The following is a 17,536-nucleotide window of genomic DNA, read 5'->3' as shown; positions in this document are numbered from 1 at the left end:
ACAATTAACACTTAACATGATGTCACATAATATCACCACGAAGGTATTTGACATTGCATCTTAGAACTTGACCTATCCTCTCTGGTCAGATTTGATGATCATTTCCTTTTAATAATTTGGATTCATTTAATGCATTTTTTTTTTTACATGTACTGTTCTGTCAAAGTTATTGTGTTTTACTTTTGTTTATAGCCTTTGCACAGAGTATACAATATGCCCGTGGCAAATTTGCACCTCTGTCCAGACTTCCCACTTATGCATTTGTCATTTCTCCATTCACTGCTGCTTTTTACGCGCGGCCTCCAAAGACCACATTCTCGCTCCAATTTCTCACTGCAATTTCTCTCTTTCTCCCTCTCTCACTCCCCATGCATAGGTTAAAAGCTATATTGCCTATTTTTACGCATGGCCTTACCATAATAGATAAAACCGCAATCCTCGATTCGCGTGCATGTCAAATTTGGATTTCGGCTCAATTTCCCACGGCTCATTTGTGTACTTCGTGTTGATTAATAGCGCAATCTAACTTGCCCATGTGGAGCAGATGGTAGGCTACTGCACGCTCACACAAGGTGCGACTGTTGCCACGCATGCGTAAATTGTCACTTACATGGAATGTTTACATCATAAAGACGAGTGTGTTCGAGTTGGTGTGATTGTGTTCATTCTGACACTTTTTCAGCAACAGTAGTTTTCTGTTCCCACGAGAAAACCAACGTTCCCAAGGTACACTTGTCTAAGAAGCCAATTTGGCGCATACATATGAAGTACTGTTATGGATAGTCAAAAGGCCTTCTTAGATGCATTGAGTCTGGAGACACACCCACCAAGCCCCAAAGACACATTTCGTGCCAAATTGGTCCTATAATTACATAAAGCGATAACTGCTTTACTGGTCAATTGCGCCAATAATGGTATAAACGCATTCATTCCTATGCCAAATTAAGGTCAGAGAAGGCTAAGCCGGGCATTTACAGCTCATTACGTTAATACTGTAAGCATATGGCTGAAAAATAATGCACAGAATCACACAGCCTACGTCGTCAGCCATAATAGCTACATGTTAGGATTAAGATAAATTGCTATATTATGGACTTTACGTTCATTCTAAATGTTTATGCTATATTGTAAATAACACATTCCAGATCATTCCAAAGATGCACATTGATTTCCTGAAATGAAGCTACTGTATCTTTGAACATAAAATCCATTTGGTGAGTATCAAGAAGGCATGCAACGAAGTGAGAACGGTCGAGAACGTAATTGTCACCTTTCAACCAATGACAGTCGGTCTGCTTGACCTTATAAGTAGCTTTGCGGCCTCATTTAAAAAATGAACCAGCTTTGTTGGTTAGTGTGGAGACTTCCTTTTCAGCTTCCTTGACCGGATTGGATGAATACATCATTTTCTTTTTGGAAAAGTAGTCTTTATTCATAGAGGCCTACTTAATCGAGGAAAGTTGGAAGGATCAAACATGAATAATCGTAATTCCTTAAAGAGGGTAAATCCAGATCGTGCGTAAAACTGATGTTTAAAAAATATAATCTATATTTTGGTGGCAGTGAATTTGTTTTTGGATTTGGTGTTGTTGCAATAACTGATGATGATGATTATTTTCTAGGTTCTTAAACCGGTAATTGAAAAGAAGAGGCGTGATAGGATAAACCAACGGTTGAATGAGCTAAGGACTATACTGCTAAGCAACACTTCTGACATGGTGAGTTGAGTTGACCACTGCTTTTCTAACAGCTTTCTGAAATCAGTTCATTGTGTGCAATGTTATTATCGAAAATATAGATCCGTTGTATTTCAATAATACACATTGTCAAGCTATTAATTACATTTCAAACAGCCCATACAACCACACGGAAAGCGGACCCGTGTGAAAACTACGAAGAAATGCTGTTGCGCGAAACTTCCGAGTTTTTACCAACGTATCCATCCAAGACCTTAATTTAATGAAATTGAAAACGTAACTTGGTGTCTGTTAGGAACTTGATAGACACGTCCAAAATATAATTTAGCAATTTATATTTGTATTAAAAGTATTGTATTTAACCATAAAATCATCACTTCCATACCAAAAAATCATTCATAATTAATTAATTCGAAATATTGTTCGTAATGGTTGATCGTAATGCAATATATTCAGTAGGATTATTCTTCTCTCTCATAGCGGCTGAAAAATCCAAAATTGGAAAAAGCTGAAATATTAGAGTTGACTGTCGATTACATACGAAGAAAAGCAAATGGGAACGACAGAAAAGGTATCTATCAATCCTAAATGTTTATAGTTTGCCCGTGTGTTTTTCATGTAGTTTATTTCATAAATAGAAAGCGAAATATGCCCCAAACTGTTGATATAGAATATGAAATATTAATGTGAGTGCTAATAATTATTTATTTTTCTCTCCCCAAAACCTCCTTATCTTCCCTTTGTATAACTTATCTACAAACACCTACACATACACATTGGCTCTTGCAAATTCTGTTGACAATTCTCCCACAAATGTGCATCCTGCTTCTTCACACTGTCCTCTCTCTGCCCATGTGTGTATTCTCTCCAAATTCGTCATCCATTCTATCATGATATTTTCTCATACTCTCATCTTCACATCACATGGATCCATCTCTCGATTTGTCTCTTTCTGTCCTCTCTTCTCTTCCTAAATGTTCTCCCTATACTGCTGGAATCACTATTGACCAACACTAGCCCTTTCAGAAAATCATGTGAAAGAGTCCTCTGCTCCAGTGACTAGTACTGTGAGTTCCAAAAGGACAGGCCTCATACATGAGCACACACAGCCCCCACCCAACCCCATCTACAGTGCAGGTTTCAGAGAATGCATCTCCCGCCTGGGCAACTACATTGACAGCGTGGACCCCTCCCAGAGAGAGAGCTTTGTCCAGGAACTGAGGGACCACCTGGATGCCCACAGTGCCTGCCCTCTGAGGAGGGTGCATAGCCAGACCTTTCCCCTGGACCTCCAGCCCTGGGGCTCTGGAGCAGAAGGACAATGTTTACTGGGCAGAGTTCAGAACAGGAAGGAAAGTACAGGGATGGGTCATCAACGAGCCAGCAGGGAGGCCACCTTCCCCTACATCAACACCTCTCTTCCAATCTATCCCAACACCTTTGTACTCCACCACCCCCACCCTACCCAACACCTCTCACACCCATACCCATCTCCTCCTTACTCCCTCTCCCCCCCACCCTCCCCTTCTTACTCCAGCTCCTCGACACCTATCACCATTACCTCTCCATACCTCACCATGCCCTGCCACTTCCCCTTCTCTCCTTCTCCCTCTGAACATCGATCAGATTCCTTGTCATCCTCATCTCACTCTACATCTCTACTTGTGGCGCCTCTGGTACCAGACCATACTCCCCTGGGTTCCAGTATCCCCACCCCTCTATGTCCCTCTGGCCCTGTGCCCGACGGCCCAACAAGGACTCTGAGGCAGTCACTGTTTCAAATCCAGCCCCAGGCAATATGGAGGCCCTGGCCCTGATATCCAATGGAGGGTAAGTGAAATCCACCAGGACACATAAAGGTCTCCACAATCTGTGTTCTGAGAGCATCTGGCCATCCAGATCATCACCGGACGCGTTCAGGACAACATTCATCTTTCCTATTAAGCAGCACGTGGTGAGGGCCGACTAAGATAGAAAAATGTCAAGAGGTCAAGGACAATCAAAAGTTTTCTGACAACCTGTCACTGTCACTTTAAAAGGCCTTTTAACAGACAGAAGAGTTCTCTGCTGTGTTGTGTTTTCTACAGAGCTTACTGTGTAGACTGCCTGGAGCTTCTCGTTGTTTTCTTTGTCATGGACAATGGATTTTCTTCTTTTACATTCCTAAACAGTTTTTCCCTGTCTTGGATTATTCCCTAAATTATAAATCATGTAAAACATTGTATATATATTTATATTTGATCATGTACAAAGTCTTGTAATTAAACTCAGGGGAATAAAGTTCTTATTTTGCTAACTCACTTCATTTCCATCTTGACTCACTGTATGTCAGTGCTAATGTGACATTTCAAATCATCTCTACTGATTGATCTAAACTGAATGAATGGTTTAGAAATGTAATCACTGCTAGAGCCTATTTATCAAAATCGTGATCATAACACTATCATGGTTTAAGTGTTAGTTATAACTGATAGTTAGGCTATCAGTGTGGTTGAGATATTTGTCATGATTTAAGATTTTGGCTCTATTGTAGTTGGCATTCAAAGCCCATTATCTATTATGATTCCAATTAACAACCCTGGCCTATTGATTTTGGTTGTCAGTCCAGCTAAAGATATTAACTTCTTTAAATAAATCCTCCCAAAAAGGGTAAGGAGACAATATTATGAGTCAAGAGCAAAGGAATACAATGCTCACTCAGAGGCAACGACAACATGCGTCTAACGCCAACTGCGATTTAAATGTAGGGTAGTCTAAATAAATTAACCTGAGATTATAATTTTATCAAAACAGTTTCTCTGGGCAATATGGTTAGAGGTAACAAAGCAACTTTCCTGAAATGTATAGTCCACAATAAACCCTTTTACAAGGGATACAGGAGAAATCCTGGACATGGTTGGATAGAATTTATAGATAATATACTTTTTTTAACCAGGGGTACAGGACGACATTGTTGCATAAAAAACTACAAATCACGATTTTACAATTCTCGCCAGCGAAAGGGGGAGTTCGATTAAGAAGAACCTCGGTGGGGCATGGCCCATGACGTGAACGGGCAAAAGCCGTGAAGGAGGAACGCTCTTCTCAAATGGAACAGCAATCTGCTCCGTTTGGTCATGTTGTCAAAAGGCAGAATGGTGCACCGTTCAGAAACGTCAAACCTCTCTTTTCCATAAAAAAATGTTCGAATTTTTTAACTAGTTTTCATTTGGAATGAAGATAAATAGTTTTTTTTCTCCAGTTTTGCACTTGGAAAAACAGAATAATACTCATTAATCCATGTGTTTAACCTTATGTCACTTGTTTTGAGCTACATCACTTTTGTTTTGAGCTGACTTCGCCGTCGGCCGGAGCAGGCCACTTAGGTCTTCACTAGTTACCACAGCCACAATTATGGCTAAACCCTGACTATTTCAAAAATGTATCTTATTAAATCTGATTTGACCCTCCTTTTATTAATTTAGCAGACACTCTCACCCAGAGCGATTTACAGGAGCAATTGGGGTTAAGTGCCCTGCTCAAGGGTACATCAACAAAAAACATACAGATTTCCACTGCTCCATCAGTAGGATATTCTAACATCCCGTTCACTGTGTGGCCCTGTAGTCCTGTACACAGCAATCGGAAGGCTATTATTATTTTACTTCACACACTGTCCTGCTAACCTAAAAAGTACGTAGTGTCACTGAGTTGGCGCTGAAGCGTGTGTCTCTCACTCTCAAGCACCGGGATCTGAGGGATGTGATGTGCTTTAACCACTCAGAGGCACACATGGATGTAACCCTAAAGCTGCTACATCCATTTTTGATTTTGTTTAAATTTAACGAGGCAAGTCAGTTAAAAACAAACTCTTACTTACAATGACGGCCTACCTGGGAACAGTGGGGTAACTGCCTTGTTCAGGGGAAGAACGACAGATTTTTACCTTGCCAGTTTGGGGAATCGATTCAGCAACCTTTTGGTCACTGGCCCAACGCTCTAACCACTAGGTTACCTGCTTGATTCTTGAAGAATGTTACTTACAAATGCCTCCTGAGAACCCCAAATATAAGCTTGTTTTACTCCAATGTTTTAAATTATGACCAAATTATGACCAAAAAGTATATTTTTATTTTTATGGTAGAGACCTTTTTTACTTTGTGGCTGCGGTAACTAGTGACAACTGGGCACCCAGCTCACGCCTGGGACGCATCCCGGTTCCAAAACGAATCCAATACCTTTACCTCCCATCAATCTTCTTATATAAATTATTTAAATATATTTTAAAACCTAACCTAACCTAAACCCCAATCACACTGCGAACATTATGCCTAACCCTAACCTTAAATTTAGACCAAAAAGCAAATGTTTGTTTTCATGAATTTTTACGACCTAGCCCATTTTGACTTGGTGGCTGTGGTAACTAGTGGAAATCATGAGAGGGGTTGGGAGCGTTTGTAAATCTGTTGTTTAGTCTTGCCTCTACAACATTCCGTTGATGAAAAAAATGTGAACTAAATGGCGCTTATTGACCGTATACAGGTTTACAATACATTTTAATAGGGAATTTCTCCAAATGGCGGGGAATAACACATTTAATTTCAGACAGGCAAATTATGGGACACCTATTTGTGTGTAAAACTAGGTCGACGTGAATTGGCCAACCCCCGCACGTCTGTAATTGGTCAATTTTAGGAAGTCTGCCTAAAAATCGTAACCTTATTGGTTTTGAGGCCTGTCTACGAGTGTAGCCCCTTAGCAAACGCTAAAACAACCCTTTGAACCTTTCAACCTGCGTGAGATTGAGCTGTTGAGCTAGAAGTTAAACGGAGTTTGTTGTGTACAGCGAGTTTACAATCTTAGTGAAATTCACCCAGGACTGGTTGTTTTATGAATTCTGAAGAGGCTTTTCTCCCAAACATAATGTATTGATTTCAACAGTGAAAAAGAATATTAGCGAACAACCAAGCTATCAACGAAGCAGATGCTGCGGGGAACGCCAGTAACTCGGGAGGGAGTGTGACAGTTCAGCTTCACGGGAAGGCGGGGGAACGGTGAGCTGAGACTTGTTGTTGATAAACATACAGTTGCCTCATCCTGTAGCTAGACGACAAGTTTGCAGTTGACTTCGTCGCATTTATTCATGAACACAAAGAGGAGGATTCGTGGAAAATATCGCCATTCATTAACAGGATTTAGAAAGCGTGTTCACGCGCAGAAGTAGGCATTGAGGAGATGGTTTACATTTCTTCATTGTAGACGTACACTCAACGTTTGCCTCCAATAACCTCTACTAGCCTATATCCAGTGACATGTATGCATTTTGGGGACTTCTTATAGAATATCATGCAGGCACAAATCAGGATGGCAAGTTTTACAAGTTGTCATATTTTGAATGAGTGCTTGAAATAGCCAGGAAAGCAGAAACTGAGAACAATTGTCCAATTGAATGAATTGATAAATATTATGATTTATCCATTTCAGAGATCATTGTAATAATCCATTTTGTGTGTGTTTTCAGTATGGTGGTCCCATGTCAGCACCAAAAATATTGAGTGGAAGATGATAAAGATGTCTGTTGAAAAAGAGGCTGTTCCAACCAGAAGTACGAAAGTGGACCCAGCACCACCTCTGCCACCCCAAAAACTCTCAGAATGCGTTGGAAGCTGCAACAATACCACCAAAGTCCCAGAGATCACCCTGGCCAACCCAGATAGCACTGATGGTGCTTCTACCTGCCCCATGCCAGACAGTGGGGCCCAAACCAAGCACAGCAGGTCTGCTGACCCCAACGACCAGACAGAGAGTGTTGGAAAGGAGACCATGGTGACTGAGCAGCACCTTAACCCAAAAAATGGCTTGCAGCAGCCCAAACAGCAACAGCAGAAACTCTCAAAGCGTCGCAGCACAATGAATGCAGGGTTCAAGCATCCAGCAGGTAAGAGACGACGACGGGCCAACTCTGAGAGTGACTCGGTTCTGCCCACCAACTTCCTGCTGGGAGGAAACATATTTGACCCGCTGAACCTCAACAGTCTGTTGGATGAGGACGTGAACCGGGCCCTGAACGCTGAGACACCCAGGTCCTCCCCGCTGCCTGCCAAGAACCGCGACCCTGTAGAGATCCTCATTCCCAGGGATATCACTGACCCTCTCAACCTTAACTGTGGGATGGGAGGTAGGGGCCTCCTTGTGTCGCCCTTTAAGAGTGGCGGCAGGAGGAGACACCGCCACAGACACCATGGAGGAGGTGGTGGGGGGTCCTCAGTCTCCGGGTTGGACCTGTCAGATTCAGAGAGAAGTGGTGAAGTGACCACCACTGCTTCTTCTCTATCTAACCTGGCATCTGCTAGTGCTGCGTCTGCCTCAGTTTTCAAAGCAGCCAGTGTCCCAGCCATCTTGGACCCCCAGGGTGGTGATGGTAACGACATCAACCCCTCCAACTGCAGGGATGAGGCCACGCTCACTGTATCAGCCCCCCAGGCCCAGCCTCGAGCCCCGGAAGACTCCTCGGCAGCCACATCCGGAGGCCCGAACCAGCTCACTAGCCGGCCACGCAAACGCAGACGCAACTCTAGTAAAACAGACCCTTTTATGGCCCAATCTACTCCTATGTCCAGGTCAGGGACGGAGGAGAAGGGCCGTGGAGCTGGGCCCGGGAGAAACGCACAGTCCTCCTTCCAAACCCCAGTGGTAGGTCCCAGGGGGTCCTCCCAGCAACAGCAGCCCCATAACCAGCACAAACGACAGCAGCACCAAGGCAACAAAAAGAAGTTCCAGTATGGGAACTACAACAAGTACTATGGTTACCGCAACCCAGGCTGTTCTGAGGACCCGCGGTTCCGTTGTCTGCGTCCAGAGTGGTTCCAGGGTAAAGCAGTGCTGGACCTGGGCTGCAACACGGGTCACCTGACACTGTGTATTGCTAAGAAGTTGCGGCCCTCACGCATATTGGGGTTGGACATTGACGGGGGTCTGGTGCACGCGGCCCGCCAGAACATCAGACACTACCTGTCAGAGCTGCAGGCCCAGGAGGCCCGGCGAACTGCAGGGGAGGAGGAGAAGACCAATGGGCCGGAAGAGGAAAGGAAGGAAGAGAAGGCAAACAGGCAGGAGGAGAGGAAGAAAGGCGCGTCACACTCAGGCGAACAAACACTCAAACAAAATGAAAGAGAGCACAGCAGGGCTGAGAATGGAAATGTCGAAAAGCAGGTGAGAAGCGACTGTGTCTCAGTGGAGGCAGCGGATGGTGTGTCGTTGTCGCGTTGCGCAGAGAGAAGAGATCAGGAGAGTGGGGCTCAGGAGAAGGACTCTGGAGCGCCTGCTGTTGAACTGGGGACTAGCTCCTTCCCGGTCTCCTTGCATATCTCCAGGGGGCCCATAGCAGCACCCCCACTCCCCAAAACACCCACCATGCCTCCCGGTGACTTCCCCTCCAATGTCTCTTTTATCAAGGTAAGCGTGCGTGCACTTCAGCCTTTGTTTCTTTCCATTTAGTAATCGTTATTCATTATATTAAGAATGAAATGAACAATACTGTGTTGCCTCTACGTCTGCGTGACCCTTCAGAGAGAAATATCACACTTTGTTCAGAACTCTTGCCCTCCCTCTCCTCCTCAGGGGAACTATGTCTTGGAGAGTGATGCTCTGTTGCTGACCCAGCGACCAGAGTATGACGTCATCCTGTGCTTCAGCGTTACCAAGTGGGTCCACCTGAACTGGGGAGACGGTGGCCTGAAGCGCCTCTTCCACAGAGTGTTCAGACACTTGCGTCCTGGAGGCCTGTTCGTCCTGGAGCCACAGCCCTGGATCACCTACGGCAAGAGGAAGAAACTCACGGTGAGAGAGTGGGCAGTGTTGTAAGGAGCACCAATCGTGTGATCTGTTACACTGGCCAAATGCACATACAGAATTAGCCATATTGATGATAGCCAAAACAAGAACTCAAACCATTTAACAAGTAGCATGTTTCTTTGCAAAATTCCCTATGAGGATGCGCAGCTGTGCTCAGCTTTGGGGCAGTTCAGGACTCAAGATGACATAATAATATCTCCCTATTTCTTACTGTTACAGGATAGCATCTTTAGGAATTACCACAGCATCCGCCTCAAACCAGAACAGTTCTCCACATATCTGACATCTGAGGTGGGATTCTCCAGCTACGAGTTGATCGGGACACCTAACAGTTCGTCAAGAGGTAAGTCATTGGTCGATAGGTTACAATATCCATCAGATTTTTTTTATTTTGTCCTTTTTTCATTTTTTTTTTCAGTCTAGTACATTTTGTTTCTAAAACAAATGGATGTTTATGTTGTTTTTCCACAGGTTTTCAAAGGCCAATCTACTTGTTTCATAAAGGAACATAATCTGCCTGGAAGTCCATTGAGCAGTATAAACCCAAACCACCATGAGACACCTTAATCTCCAGCCTGTAAGCATATATATCTCAACCCCAAACAGACTCCGTCAGCTTTCTACATGCCTGTACATTGATGCTGTGTTGTTTTGAAGGTAAGGAGTCCAAAACATGACGCTAGATTCTATAAAACGACAATCTGATGGCTTCTCCACTCACCGAACTCCACTCCAGATGATGAGAAGCTTTGGGAAACTCAATCATGACTTTGGACTTTTTGCTCCCAATGCACAGGCCGTGTTCCCTATTTTTTTACTACTGTTTGTACTCTTGTTCAGTCAAGGAATATATTTGTTTCAGTTGGTTCATCAACATATCCAGCATTTTATTCAGAATGGACTGGCGAAACCCAACTTGAATCCTTTACATAAAGGTTATTTCCATGTTATGTCCAAATGGAACTCATTGTAGGGACATTTCTATTTTATTTTTTAATAGGGTCAGTCTTTATTTTAACACTGTCCTTGAGTTCCTCTGTGTCCTAACTGACTGACTAGGAAAAGCAGTTTGTTCTCAATGTGACTTTGTGGATGAGTGTGTCCTGTCTTCAGTCTGCTCCTGGACCGGATTGCATTCTTCCAGATGTCCTACTTTGCGTCCAGGGAATGTTCCTGCCTCTTCCTATTGGTAGTTGATTCAAGAACAACTGTCAGTCAGGTGGAGTTGGCAATGCTGAGAGGATGATCAATGTTTTTACTTTGGCTATAATAAGAAGGATCAGTGTTTTGTTTGGTTTTACTCCTGTTCTGTCTATTGCTTTTGGTACTTTTTCTTTCTTTTCAATGGATTCGTGTCGTGTGTTCAATATGATTTAGTTGCTGCCAACTAATCATATGTAGTCTATTCATGGCCTCCGATTGGACTTTAATTGTCAATCCATCTCACTTTAACCCAGTCAATTCATAATGTAATGTTGTTTACGCTTTACTCAATTCTTACGCCTAATACTTTGTTTACTATCACCAGCAGATGGGCAAATGCTGGTCTAGTTCTGATTTTGTTGAAATGTTTTAATAAACAAATCATTTGAAATGCAGTCTGTGGAATGACTAAATGAGCACAGAGGACTTCATCCACAGGCCCTGAACGAGAGTGATTCTCAGTTTGGGCTGACCTGTGACCCACAAGCACCTCCCCTGGTAAGAGGGGAGTGAGGTGACCTCAGAGTTACACACAAGGGAACTTTTTTTGCCATAGACACACACACACAACAGACAGAATAGATGTGGGAAGGATGTGGTTCTGTAGTACAGGAGATGAACAGTAATGAATAGGCTATTTACAATTGGCATGAATACAATAGCACAGCAGGAGCACTAGTAATGACTGTATAGGCGAGATATGGAAACAATTATCATGAACTACTAGCAACAGTAAATGGTAAACACAAGTTACAACAAGTCACTTCTGTATGCACTCCATCCCACAAGTCCTTCGACTGGCCTGCACAGTCGAAGAGCTGTCAGGTGTCCTGCCCCCTAACAGCATGCCCCTTCGCAACCAATCCGGGCCCACGTCAGAGAGTGTTTGAGAAGCTGGTGTATTGTACCCCTAGACCCCTCGAACTCAACTCTGGACCTCAAAGCCAGTACCACAGATTTTTTTTTTTCATTGTTCCTCTCTAATCAGGGACTGATTTAGAGCTGGGACACCAGGTGTGTGCAATTCCTTATCAGGTAGAACAGAACCAGCAGCTGTTTTCTGGAAGTTTGGGCTTATAACTGCCAGGGAGTTTCTCATTTCAATAAGGTTGTCTGAATCATGCTATAACATTATTTTGGGAGCTTGCTATACTCATAGGAGAACCCGTTTTGCTTCCAGGGAGAACCCTCTATGGAAAGAGTCCTACATGGAACTCAAATGTGTTCTACCTGGAACTTTTAAGGGTTATTCAAAGGGTTCTCCTATGGGCACAGCTGAAGAACCCTTTATGTTCTAGATAGCACACTTTTTACTGAGTGTATGCATGTTCAAAGGGGGAATTAAATGATTAATTTTCAATTATTTACAGTAAATGTCTTCGGAAACACTGCTACAAAGTTTTTTGCGTCACAAGGCATTTGCGTTGCAAATATGCCATAATAATCTCTAGGTTCTTAGTTGTCTTTCAGTTTAGCTGTCCTTCAGAAAGTACACTGAACAAAAATATAAATGCAACATGTAAAGTGTTGAATCATGAATCATGAGCTGAAATAAAAGATCCTAGACATTTTTTTTCATACACACAAGAAGCTTATTTCTCTCAAATTGTATGCACAAATTTGTTTACATCCCTGTTAGTGAGCATTTATCCTTTGCCACAATAATATTTTGTTACACACACAATGCCACAGATGTCCCACGTTTTCAGGGAGTGTGCAATTGGCATGCTGACTGCATCCATCACCAGAGCTGTTGCCAAATAATTGAATGTTCATTTCTCTACCATAAGCCGCCTCCCACGTTGTTTTAGAGTATTTGTCAGTGCGTCCAACCGGCCTCAAAACCACAGACCACACGTAACCACGCCAGCCCAGGACCTACACATCCAGCTTCTTCACATGCGGGATGGTCTGAGACCAGCCACCCGGACAGCTGATGAAACTGTGGGTTTGCACAACCAAAGAATTTCTGCACAAACTGTCAAAAACCGTCTCAGGGAAGCTTATCGGCGTCCTCGTCATCCTCACCAGGGTCTGACTGCAGTTCAGCTCCGTAACTGACTTCAGTGGGCAAATGTTCACCATTGATAGCCACTGGCACGCTGGGGAAGTGTGCTCTTCACGGATTAATCCCGGTTTCAACTGTACTGGGCAGATGCCAGACAGCATGTATGGTGTCCTGTGGGTTTACTGATGTCAACGTTGTGAACACGTTGTGAACAGAGTGCCCCATCGTGGTGGTACAGTTATGGTATGGGCAGGTGAAGCTATGAAGCTACACAATTGCATTTTATCGATGGCAATTTGAATGCGCAGAGATAGCGTGATGAGATGAGATCCTGAGGCCCATTGTGCCATTCTTCCGCCGCCATCACCTCATGTTTCAGAATGATAATGCACGGCTCCATGTCACAAGTATCTGTACAGAATTCTTGTAAGCTGAAAATGTTCCAGTTCTTCCATGGCCTGCATAGTCACCAGACATGTCACCCATTGAGCATGTTTGGGATGCTCTGGATCGATGTGTACGACAGAAATGGTGGTCAGACCAGATAGTGACAGGGTTTCTGATCCACGCCCCTACCTTTTTTTGAAGGTATCTGTGGCCAACAGACACATATCTGTATTCCCAGTCATGTGAAATCCATAGATTAGGGCCTAATTAATTCATTTCAATGGACTGATTTCCATATATGAACTGTAACTCAGTAAAATCTTTGAAATTGTTGCATGTTGCCTTCATATTTCTGTTCATTGTAACTCATATTTGTACTCTACAGATTTTAATACAGTTAGTATTGGTATTTTATTAGGATCCCCATTAGTGAAAGCAGCAGCTACTGTTCCTGGGGTCCACCCAAAACATGAAACATGAACAGCTCAAGGAGAGGACTACATAATAAAAATAAGAAAATGGCACACATAGCCTATAAATCAATACATACACACAAAATATCTAGGTCAAATAGGGGAGAGGCGTTGTGCCGTAAGATGTTGCTTTCTCTGTTTTTTTAAAAACCAGTTTTTCTAGTCATTTGAGAAATATGAGAGGGAAAGGAGTTCCATGCAATAATGGCTCTATATCAAGGGGGGGGGGGGCTATACCACTTCCCGCAGGGCACTTCAATCCGGCTCGCGACACATTTACAAAAAAATATATATATATATATTTTTTTTACCTTTTTTCTCCCCAATTTCATGGTATCCAATTGGTAGTTATAGTCTTGTCCCATCGCTGCATCTCCCGTACGGATTCGGGACTGTGGACTGTGAAAATATTGTTGGTGGCATGTCTGGCGGGGTAAGTGTGATTGTCAGAGCTGTGTGTAAGTTGACTATGCAAACAATTAGGAATTTTCAACACATTGTTTTTTTAATAAAAAACTGATGCAGTCAGTCACTCCTCAACTCTTAGCCAAGAGACACTGGCATGCACAGTATTTATATTAGCCCTCTGATTACAATGCAGAGAAAGATGTTCCGCTCTGTTCTGGGCCAGCTGCAGTTTAACTAGGTCTTTTTTGCGGCACTCAACCACATGACTGAACAATAATCAAGATAAGACTAAACTAGAGGCTGCAGGACTTGCTTTTGAAGTGTGGTGGCAAAAAAGCAGAGCGTCTCTTTATTATGGACAGACCTCTCCCCATCTTCACAACTGTTGAATCTATATGTTTTGACCATGACAGTTTACAATCTAAGGTAACACCAAGTAATTTAGTTTACTCAACTTTTTCAACAGCCATACCATTCATTACCTGATCCTGCTGAGGTCTAGAACTTACAGAATGATTTGTACCAAATATAATGCTCTTAGTTATAGAGATATACAGGACCAGTTTACTGGCCACCTTTTCCAAAATGGACTGCAACTCTTTGTTAAGGGTTTCAGTGACTTTGTTAGCTGTGGTTGTTGAAGTGCATATATGATTGAATCATCAGCATACCAAGACACACATGCTTTGTCGTTGGCAAAAATAGAAAATAATAAAGGGCATAGAAAGCTGCCCTGTGGTACACCACACCCTACATGTTTGACATTAGAGTGGCTTCCATTAAAGAAAACTCTGAGTTCTATTAGATACATTGCTTTGGGTGCCGTGGGGTCGAGCATAGGGAGATTATCATGGAGGAACTGGTGGCTCAGTTTATCCGCAGCCAGCAGAAGCAACAGGTTCTCCAGGAGCAAGCGCTGGAGGAGCAGCACCAACAAAAACTCAGACTGGTAGCGGAGGTAGCCCAGTTGAAGGGAGATATGGCTCAGGAGTCAAGCCCGAATCAGTTCCTGGTCAAGCTAATGGAGAAAGATAACGTGAAGACATATTTGTGCACCTTCGAGAGGACGGCGCAGAGGGAAGGATGGCCCAAGGGGGCCAGCCTTTTGGCACCCTACCTCTCCGGGAAGGCCCAGAAGGCTTACTTCGACTTGAACGCCTACCAGGCAGCGAATTATGAAGGACTGAAACGTGAGATCTTGCTCTCGTGCGCGAGGTACCCTAAGCATTGACTGGGTTCTCCCCCTTTGTGCTCCTGTATGGCCATCGGCCCTGCGGACTGCTGGACCTAGCCAAGGAAGTCAGGGGGGATAAACCGAACCCCCTTTGCAGCGTGGTGGAACACGTGGAGGAGATGAGAGAGAGGATGAAGGCGATTTGGCCAGTTGTGAAGGAGCACATGGCCCATGCGCAATGCGCCCAGGAGCGCTTATACCCAACCTGGAGAGTTCCACCCGGGTGAGAACGTCCTGGTCCTGAACCCCACAACGGAAAGCAAATTCCTGGCTACGTGGCATGGGACCTACGACATCGTCGAGCGGGTAGGTGACGTCAATTATATATGTGGTATAGCCCCTATACCACTACCGGGTTCTTCCTTTCGGGCTCCACGGGCCCCAGCAACCTTTCAGCAACTCATGGACCGCATCCTGCGCCCGCACCGTGAGTACGCTGCTGCTTATTTGGATGATATAATCATGCACAGTGACAGTTGGGAGTCTCTGTAGGTTACAGGTAGTGGTGGATGCGCTAAGTGATGCGGGGATGATTGCAAACCTCCACAAGTGCAAGCTGAGCTATGCTGAGGTGGAGTACCTGGGCTATCGTATCAGGCGGTGCAATGTGAAGCCCCAAGAAAATAAATTGGATGCCATTAGGGAATGGCTGGTCCCACGAACCAAGAAGCAGGTGAAGTCGTTCCTGGCGTTAGCAGGCTAATATAGTCGATTTGTACCTAACTTTGCCACAATACCTTCTCCTCTCACTGACATAATGAAGGCATGCCTACCCCAGACGGTGCGATGGACGGAGGACACAGAGGCAACGTTCCAGGCCCTGAAGGATGCGCGATGTTCGCACCCGGTACTCATCACCCCGGACTTCTCAAAAAACCTCCTGGTCCACACAGACGCGTCCGACTCTTGTCTCAAGAGCAGGAAGGCGGGCAGCACCCCATCAGCAGGAAGCTCCTCCTGAGGGAGTAGAAGTACTCGATTGTCGAGAAGGAGTGCCTCGCCGTGAAGTGGGCGCTGGACACCGTCAAGTAGTACCTCCTAGGGAGAAAGATCATCCTGATCACTGACCATGCCCCACTTGTGTGGATGGCAAGAGGTAAGGACACAAATGACCGCGTCACCTGCTGGTTCCTGTCATTACAGCGATTCTCTTTCTCTGTCATCCATAGGTCGAGTGTCCAGCATGGCAATGCGGACACCCTCTCCAGGAGGGATGTAAACCTAGCCCTGAGCACGCCTCCTTCCCGGTCAGGGCTAAGAGGCCAAGGGGGTGGTATCCTGGGATGTCTACCCCGGGGGATAGTGATAGAGGGGAGGTATGTGCCACGACGTTGAGTCCCTCTGCTGGGAGTACATGGCCCCAAGTAAAGGTAATTAGATGAGAGTGCCTACCAGCCATGCAGGCCACATAAAGGGAGTACCATGGCACACCGTGAGGAGGACAAAGAGAGAGGCAAGGAGTGAGCCTCCAGAGGGGAACGAAGCTACCAGAGGCATGGAGCCGAACAGGTGAAGAAGGACAGAGCCAACCCTGAGTTATTTTGGTGTTGTGTTTATTTTTGTTGCCTAGTAAAGTTGTGTTTTCTGACTAGAACCACCCTGTCTCTGTGTCCATCTCTGCACACTCAACCCAACACCCCACGGTTTAACACAATATATTTTCTCAACAACAGGTTATGGTCAATAATATCAAAGGCTGCACTGAAATCTAACAGTACATCACCCACAATCTTCTTCTTATAAATTTCCTTTAACCAATCATCAGTAAGTTGTGTCCGTGCAGTACATGTTGAGTGCCCTTCTTCATACGCATGCTGAAAGTCTGTTGTCCTTTTGTTTTCAGATGAAATAGCTTTGTATTTGGTCAAACGCCATTTTTTTGTGTTTGACCAGCAAGCTGATAGGTCTGCTGTTAGAACAGTCCGCTTTACCAGCCTTAGGTTGTGCAATGACTTCGGGCTTCCCTTTCAGGCCTGAGGACAAACACTTTCCTCTAAACTCAGATTAAAGACATGACAGAAAGGAGTGGCCATAGTCAGCTACCATCTTCAGTATCTTTCCATCTAAGTTGTCAATGCCGGGAGTTGTGTCACAGTTGATAACAACACTAGCAACACTCCCTTAAAATGATATTTCCAGATTTAAGAAAATAATGTCAGCCTAAACTGTAATAACATGGACTGCTTCAGTGTATTTGATCTTGAACTCAGTCACCTCTCCCACTTGGATAAAACAATAGGGAACCTATGAACCATATGGAGGAGTGCATGTGCTTTGCAGATATACCTGTACC

The 17,536-nt window shown here is 44.3% G+C and overlaps 2 protein-coding genes across 3 annotated transcripts; both read left to right on the top strand.

The window, feature by feature from the left end:
* Nucleotides 1-1,231: 1,231 nt before the first annotated feature.
* LOC135573713 (transcription factor HES-7-like) lies at nucleotides 1,232-3,514 on the top strand. Its single transcript, XM_065023354.1, has 5 exons — nucleotides 1,232-1,241; nucleotides 1,426-1,502; nucleotides 1,623-1,718; nucleotides 2,178-2,268; nucleotides 2,715-3,514. Exons 1-5 carry the CDS (start codon nucleotides 1,232-1,234, stop codon nucleotides 3,512-3,514), a joined length of 1,074 nt encoding a protein of 357 aa, XP_064879426.1.
* Nucleotides 3,515-6,430: 2,916 nt separating this feature from the next.
* On the top strand, nucleotides 6,431-11,124 carry LOC115135589 (7SK snRNA methylphosphate capping enzyme-like). 2 transcript variants are annotated; one of them, XR_003864511.2, is made up of 6 exons: nucleotides 6,431-6,730; nucleotides 7,198-9,131; nucleotides 9,297-9,515; nucleotides 9,750-9,873; nucleotides 10,002-10,107; nucleotides 10,188-11,124. XR_003864511.2 is itself a non-coding variant. In XM_029670434.2 (5 exons), the coding sequence occupies exons 2-5, from the start codon at nucleotides 7,239-7,241 to the stop codon at nucleotides 10,040-10,042; spliced, it is 2,277 nt and encodes a 758-aa protein (XP_029526294.2). In that variant the 5' UTR covers nucleotides 6,431-6,730; nucleotides 7,198-7,238; the 3' UTR covers nucleotides 10,043-11,124. The 2 variants fall into 2 exon arrangements, 1 of the variants encoding a protein (XP_029526294.2); XM_029670434.2 differs by having other exon boundaries at nucleotides 10,002-11,124.
* The last annotated feature ends 6,412 nt before the right edge of the window (nucleotides 11,125-17,536 follow it).

This window comes from Oncorhynchus nerka, linkage group LG10, assembly GCF_034236695.1.
Source record: "Oncorhynchus nerka isolate Pitt River linkage group LG10, Oner_Uvic_2.0, whole genome shotgun sequence".
Classification (NCBI taxonomy): Eukaryota; Metazoa; Chordata; class Actinopteri; order Salmoniformes; family Salmonidae; genus Oncorhynchus; species Oncorhynchus nerka.
This window is presented reverse-complemented; position numbering and strand designations above follow the sequence as displayed.

Bases quoted from the DNA above. Each gene is read 5' to 3' on its own strand.
- LOC135573713 (XM_065023354.1), top strand. The intron at 1,719-2,177 runs GTGAGTTGAGTT...TCTCTCTCATAG, and splicing joins TAAGCAACACTTCTGACATG to CGGCTGAAAAATCCAAAATT. The intron at 2,269-2,714 runs GTATCTATCAAT...GACCAACACTAG, and splicing joins AAATGGGAACGACAGAAAAG to CCCTTTCAGAAAATCATGTG.
- LOC115135589 (XM_029670434.2), top strand. From the start codon at position 7,239: ATGATAAAGATGTCTGTTGAAAAAGAGGCTGTTCCAACCAGAAGTACG. The intron at 9,132-9,296 runs GTAAGCGTGCGT...TCTCCTCCTCAG, and splicing joins CCAATGTCTCTTTTATCAAG to GGGAACTATGTCTTGGAGAG. The intron at 9,874-10,001 runs GTAAGTCATTGG...GTTTTTCCACAG, and splicing joins ACCTAACAGTTCGTCAAGAG to GTTTTCAAAGGCCAATCTAC.